The 7,784-nt window shown below is 37.1% G+C and overlaps 1 protein-coding gene across 1 annotated transcript; it reads left to right on the top strand.

The window, feature by feature from the left end:
* Positions 1 to 3,988: 3,988 nt before the first annotated feature.
* On the top strand, positions 3,989 to 6,349 carry LOC122650413 (disease resistance protein At4g27190-like). Its single transcript, XM_043843831.1, has 3 exons — positions 3,989 to 4,207; positions 4,244 to 5,218; positions 5,324 to 6,349. Exons 1-3 carry the CDS (start codon positions 3,989 to 3,991, stop codon positions 6,347 to 6,349), a joined length of 2,220 nt encoding a protein of 739 aa, XP_043699766.1.
* Positions 6,350 to 7,784: the final 1,435 nt, after the last annotated feature.

Here is a 7,784-nt window from a genome sequence, read left to right on the forward strand (position 1 = left end):
TGTCTTTACCAGAGTTCCAATGGTTTTTCTATGTCGTTATGATTACTTGTTATTTCATTTGGTTTCATACGAACCAAATTGTGACCGCTCATTTTAAAATTAATCATTATTGATCATTAAGAATGTTAATGGATGGATTGTTGATTTGAAGTTTCCCTTCTTTTTTTGTTGCCTAATTTAAATGAGCTTGTTCTTAAACCTAACTGTGTGGCACCTTTGCCCATTTTGAATTATCTCATATTGATATGCGCAGGAGTTTCTAATCAACCATTCATCGATACAGGATGGGCTTATGACATTTTGTTTCAGGGTTATTTTATTTTGATTGATTGGATTTTATGGTAGCCAGGGAAACTTAAGGAGGCAGCCGCATGGGGTATTCTTCAATGACTACAAAGGTCTACTTCCATGGGAAGGAAAGTAATTGAGATTTGGACTAACATGCAGTGTTTGGAGGGATGCTTCAGGAGTCCATCAGAGACGTATGGCCCTTACAATCTTTCACAGAATTTTTATCACTATCTTCATTTTCAACGGATTTGGTTTTTTGTGTTTTGCAAGATAGTGAGGTTGTTAAGTTTTTTCAGAGGCTGGCTCTTAAGGCTTTGCATGATTTGTTGAATACTTATATGAGACTGATGTATACATGAACTTGTTATGAGTTTAGTGTTTTTCTTGTGTTTCATTAAAAAATTTTAAAAAAAAAACACATTATGGGTGTCAAAAGGGCCTTCTCCAAGGAGCCGTTGCGCCAAGAAACTATCAAGGTGATTCTCTTGCGAGCTAGCCTACACAGAAGAACAGAATAAGAACGAGAGAGCCGGCCTTCTCTGGCGGGGGACTCTCCGATGCTTAAGTGGTTTCTTTAGCAGTAGATAAAAACAGTAGTATTCAAGATGAGTTTGTTAACCTTATACATGAGTATATATAATGTAGACTGTAATTAGAGATGATAGTGGAGAGTCTCGTTAAATGAGTTTTCTATCCATGGTAGGAGAGTCAATAGTGGAGTTTTTTTGGGAGAATGAATGATTCCTGATTAGTAGGAATCGTGAGCAGTCCTTATTGGAGTGTAGTGATAACTGCCAACGGCTTATCAGGTGTGGGATCAGTTAATCCCCCACAGTGGATTATGCATAACTAGATTTTGGGTTCCGGGTCGGTTGGAGCATGGCCCGATGGGCCCTTTATCCACTAGACTGTTCATAGCAACGATGACATAGCATGATATCATTGGATAGCTAAATTTAAGTATATCAAGAGCATTTTATAGTCCAATGAGGGAAGAACATCCACAAAATTAAGAATTCTACCAAGAGGCCCTTAATTGAACAAGTTGCCTAAGTCTTATCATATTTTATGGCATGAATAGGTAGAAAGAAGGTTTCGATCAAACACGTATGAGGTAGACAAAGACCAAGTTTCCTACTTGTGAAACGAAGTTGGGCTTGTAGAGATAATTATAAGAAGCTAGGAGGAGAAAATTTTCTAAATTGAATCCTTTGCCTATATATGCACAAGCTGCACATATGGTCTGGGAATGCCAAGTATCCCATTACTCCTCTATGCACCTAAATGGTTGTGACTAAGACACTTGTAGTCCCCTGACTGAACGTGCAGCATGCAAGTATGTGTAGAGGAATTCATACTTGGTTTCCTTGAGAACAATTTTCCTCCATCCACGGTGAAGGAGAATCCCTTCATATAAGGGTGTGTCAATTTAGAAACGAACTCAAGCTAGTCATTTAAAGCCAAATGAAATTTAATTCGGTTCACTTTCGATTTTAAAGCTGTCAATTTGTTCCAATTCAAATCTAAATAATCCGAATACTGCAACCGAAACCGAATAAAACAAATCTAAACAAAAAAACTACATATGAATCAAATAGTTTGACTCGGCATTTCACAATCATATAAAATCTAAATCATGTTTTTTTTTAAATTTAGGGTAAATTACACATCACCCTCTGGTTTTCAAACGAAACTCAAATCACCTCCTGGTTTTTTAAAATACTCATATGTCCCCCTCTACAGTAACGGTGTTAGTCTGCTGTTAGTTATTGGTGTGAAAGGACTATTTTACCCTTGTACTAAAACATTAAAATTGAATTTATAATTCTACCCTTCCTTCATCTTCAAGGATAGTTTAGAAATTTAAATTTATTTAACTAGCTGACATCATCACTTAATAATATAAAACTAACGGTAGGGACTAACTTGTTACATTGGGGTCTAATACAGGGGGTGATTTAAGTATTTTAAAAAATTAGAAGGTGATTTGAGTTTTATTTACAAACCAAGGGGTGACGTGTAATTTACCCAAAAATCTATTCCATTTCGATTTGTATTTATTGTATCCAGAATCGAATCAAAAAAATTTAAACCGAACCAATTGACAACCTTACCTTCATCGCAGCATCTTTTTCTTTGTTTTTGGTATGCAATTTCGAAATCCACTTCTTCCATTTAAAAACCAACCCCGGGTGACATCTTTTTCTTTGTTTTTGGTATGATCCTATGAGGTTTGGAATTCTTCCTTTTTTTTTTTTTTTTTTTTTTTTAACTATGCCGCATTGCCGCCAGATCCATTCATTGCTGTCGATGATTTTTTAAAAGCAACTTTGGATGCCATTAAAAAGATGCATGTTCAAATGGTGGAGGAAAACTTTCTGGAATGTCTCTCCTTTTTTTCCCCCTATAGTTGCAAAGCTTTTGCTAATTAAGCTTTCTCACCTACATGTGCTTCAGTTTTTTTTGGGAGTTGAATAACAGTTGAAAAGATGAAAAAAAGGTATCCAAGGATTTTTGGTAACTGTAAGCATGTTTTCTCGAACTGAAATTTATGACAATTTATTTATTAGGATAAATTACATGTCACCCCTTATTTTTTAACGAAACTCAGATAATTCCTTGGTTTTTGAAAAAAATCCAAATCACCCCCTTTATAGTAACAATGTTAATCTGCTGTTAGTTATTGATGTAAAAGGACTATTTTACCCTTATACTAAAACATTAAAATTAAATTTATAATACTACTCTTCCTTCATCTTCAATATTGGTCAAGGGTAGTTTGGGGATTTAAATTTATTTAACTGACTGCTATCATTTAACAGCATAAAACTAACGGTAGGGACTAATTTATCATATTAGGGTCTAAACCAGGGGTTATTTGAGTTTTTTCAAAAACCAGGGGGTGATCTAAGTTTCATTTGAAAACCAGGGGGTGACATGAAATTTACCCTACTTATTAGTATTATTTATACAATAAATACAAGGATTTAAGTGGTACTACAAGATTATTTATGTCCATGATGAGATGAAATCTATTTTACTATCAAGGGAGAATAGGGTTACATTGTTATAAAAAAAAAAAAAGAGAATAGGGTTACATATAATAGTCTCTCGTTCTCACACTTCTCTCAGATTTTCGTTATAGATAAAAAAACCCTCTACATATTTATAGTAAAACCCTGTATAAAAATTTTATCGAAATACTCATATAGTCTTTAAATTTTTTTTAAAATATCTCTTTAGATCCCATTTCCTTGGCTGCCAGCAGACTGCCTAGGTACTAGGTTTAGTGGTGGATGATGGTATTCACACAAAATTTATTTATTAGTTATTAGTGAAAGACAGATGTACACCATGTTCTGGGTTTTCATTTGAAAAAGTAGCTTTATGGGTTTGAATAATTGAGGCTACGGGACCCTAACATGTGATTTGGGACTCTCCAGGCCTCCACCATGGGAATTGAAAGACTTTAGTTTTGATTTGAAGCATTTTTCCAATTAATAATTGAAAGACTTTAGTTTGTTTTGATACCTTTAATCATTCATTGCACTTTTACTTTTTCGAAAGGAAAGTTTGGATGTCCGTTGGATGCATATGTGAAGAAGGAAAACTTGTTACTCTTCTCCACTCCAAATTGAAGTCTATTGCTCTGTTTTTCATTTGCAAGGAGGTCTGATTTGAATCACTGATCACCACAATGGCAGTTGTCGCCGCATTGTCAGTTGTTGTTGGACCTATTACTGAATTGGTCAAGGCTGTGATTCCTCTTTGTCGGCGCCATCTTGGTTATCTTGTTCACTACAAGAGAAACATTAATGAGCTTCGAGAGCAAATGAATAAACTTGAAAAACTGAGAACAGATGTTGGGCAGTCCGTTGATGTCGATCGAAGCCGAGGACAAGTGATCAAAGAAATGGTAAGAAGTTGATTAGATGCAGTTGATGCCACACAGAGAGAAGTACGAAGTTGGTTAGATGGAGTTGATGCCGCCATAGTACTACTTCAAGAGAACAAGGGATGTTGCTTCCAATGGGACTGTGGCCGTGCTCATTATCATGTGGGCAAAGAAGCAAAAAGGAAGACCGATGTAGTCATTAATCTCCTAAGGGAAGAAGCCCAATTTGATGGCTCTGTGTCAATTCCTCCTCCACCTCCTCTTGGCATAGAATCCATGTCTTCAATGCTTGATTTCCAAGTTTTTGAGCCCACTAAGTTGGCGATGGAGCAAATTATGGAAGCGTTGGAGGACAAGAAGTTCAACTTCATCGGAGTTTATGGGATGGGTGGGGTCGGTAAGACGACCATGATGAATGAATTGGCAAAGAAACTGAAAAAAGAAGGGTTTTTTGATCAGGTTGTGATGGTCACCGTGTCTCAAAACCTTATTTTGAAGAAGATTCAAGATGAAATTGGAGAGAACTTGGGGTTCAAAATCGAGGAAGAAGCCGAATCGGTAAGAGCAAGACGTTTATCGGCGAGAATTGAGCAAGAGGAACGAATCCTCATAATCTTGGACGATCTATGGAACCCATTGAAATTAACGAAGGTTGGCATTCCTTGTGGAGACAGAGTGATCGGCGACATAATTGGCGGCAACGATGGAAGAAGATGCAATTGCAACGTCATTATCACAACAAGATTCTTAGAAGTGTGCGATCAAATGAGCACCCAATACAATGTTGAAGTGATGTTATTAGAGGAAGCAGATGCATGGAAGCTATTTGGAATGAGCGTAGGTGGTGATCGAGTGAACTCCTCAGAGCTGAATGAAGTGGCCAGGGAAGTTGTTAAAGAATGTGGGGGTTTGCCGGTGGCACTTGTTACAGTTGGAAAGGCACTACGAAATAAGGACCGGACCATATGGGTTGATGCACTTGCCCAACTGAAGAGGTCAATCCCATCGAGAATTCTAGGTATGCAAAAACAAGTATTCTCCTGCATAAAATTGAGTTATGATTATCTTGAAAGCGAGGAAACAAAGCGTTGCTTCTTGCTTTGTTGTTTATTTCCTGAAGACTTCATTATTTTTTAGGAAGATTTGCTTCCTTATGTGTGGGCTGAGGATATATTTGAAGCAATTGAAAACATAAATGAAGCCAGAAATAGGTTGCATACGGTGTTGGACACACTTAAGCGGTCAAGTTTGTTGTTAAATGTTGAGGATCGTAGAAGAAATGGATGTGTTAGGATGCACGATATCATTCGAGATGTCGCCATTTGGATTGCATCACAGGAAGATCAACATGGCTTTGTTGTAAAAGCTGGAAGAGGACTGGAGGAGTGGCCAAATATGGAGAACCTAAGAAATTGCAAGCGACTCTCGCTAATGCAAAACAAAATCAATAAGTTCCCCGAACAGATGAGTTATTGCTCCCAACTCGGGACCATATCATTACGGGATAATCGATCTTTGAGGGAAATCCTTGATGGATGTTTTGAGGGTATGAAATCACTCAAAGTTCTAGATCTCCGAAACACAGATATTGTTTCAATACCATCGTCATTCTCATGGTTAACGGAGCAGCTTCGAGTGTTACATCTAAATATAGTTAAGTCTTCTTTAGATTTGTCAGCACTTGGGAACATGAAGAAACTTGAAATACTCAACCTAAGTAGCTCCCTCGGATTAAGGACCTTGCCAAAAGAAATAGGGGGCTTGACAAATCTAAAGTCCTTGGATTTGTCAAGAAACTCTAGGTTGATTATTCCCCCAAAAATCTTGTCCAAGTTATCTCGCTTAGAAGAACTCCATGTATTGCAAAGCTTTGATGGGTGGGAGGTCGATGAAGGATCAAAAAAAGATGGTAGTAGTTGTAGTAGTAGTAAGGCTTGTTTGTCTGAGGTGGCATCCTTGGCTCGTTTGACAAGGGTTGAATTAGTGGTATCAAACATAGAATGCCTCATGAGTTCCAATACCACCATCTCATTACAATTGGGTGCACAAAACTTGACCCATTTTTATATTGGGTGCTCATTCATTCCGATGCGGAGGACTGTAGCTTGGAGTTCTTATATTATCCCCATTGAAGGTAATTATGAAGCTACGCTGTTATTTTGAGAAATAAAAATCCCTAACAAACTTTCCAATTGGGTTAAGGTGTTGTTGGGACGAACACAGCGTCTAATTCTCAATCGGTGTCATGGTCCAAAGTCCATTTATCCACAACTTAGTGGATGGAGGAGTGATCTAAACAACTTGCGATATCTCAGAGTTGAATCATGCGAGGATGTGGAGCATATTTTAATTGCTGATCATCATCAGGTAGAAGAAGGGGTTGTCCCGGCCCCTATACTCGCATTCAACAGGTTGGAAGAATTAAGATTAGATAACTTACAGAGCTTAAGGAAAATCTGCCATAGAACTTTTCAAAAGGGGACCCTGGAGAGCCTAAGGATCCTATATGTTGAGAGATGTTCCAATTTGAAGCACATATTTCAAATGAGTATGGCTCAGGGTCTCCCACAATTAGAAGAAATTTCAATTGGTTATTGCAATGATTTAGAGGAAATAGTTATGAAGAATGAAGGCGGAGAAGAGGAGGGTAAGATGGTGGCGGTGGTGTTTCCTCGATTAAGGTCTCTTGGATTGTTTTCATTGCCAAACTTCTCAACTGTATGTCGAGGGGTACTACTATCACTCCATGATTCAATAAAATTCCCTGTCTTGGAAGAATTGAAAATTCATGAATGCCCCAATTTGAGAAGGCTCACTAAGACTAAGGGAGATCTGGGTAGAAAAAAGATGGTTCAATCATGAGTTGGAGTGGCACCAACCAAGTGACAAGTTGCACCTTCAACAATGGGTTTAGGTATCTCTCTCTCTCTCGCCCTCTCACTCAAAAAACAATACAATTTTTAAAATAAAAATAAAAATAAATATTTTAACTCAGCATGTGGCAGTGGCACAACAGAATTCCATTATTTGTTTAATGTTAGAGCCATCCATCTAACAGGTTAACTTCTGGTGATTATAATAAGGCCACAGCGGAATTACGTATGTTGTGTTTCCGCGTTAACTTCAAGATTAAGGTGTGTAAGCTTTACCTATTCTCTACCTTCCAATATTAATTTGCTTTAAATTCCTTTTAATTGGTTAGCAATATATATACATCTTCCATGTCGCAGCTCTTTAATTTCTTGCTATACTTTCTTCATTCATCTCTCTCTCTCTCTCTCTAATATTTCTAAAGCTAGGAAGTAGAACCAGAGCTAGATAAGTTTTGGTTAAACCTCTATCTTTCTCCTCAAATTCAAAATTTTTTTTCCTCTTGACATTCAAACATAACTAATTCTACCTAAATTAAGTTAAGATTAATGAAAAGATCATTTGCAAGGATAATTGTACAATATATAAAGGCCTGAAGCACAAAATTCAGATACCTAATTCTACCTAAATTAAGTTAAGACTAATAAAAAGATTTATGTTACTACTCATAAGCTTGGCATAACTTTAATTTGATCTTCAATCCATGCCATGAGGCAAGACAATACAC

Source organism: Telopea speciosissima, chromosome 2 (genome assembly GCF_018873765.1).
Source record: "Telopea speciosissima isolate NSW1024214 ecotype Mountain lineage chromosome 2, Tspe_v1, whole genome shotgun sequence".
NCBI classification, from domain to species: Eukaryota; Viridiplantae; Streptophyta; class Magnoliopsida; order Proteales; family Proteaceae; genus Telopea; species Telopea speciosissima.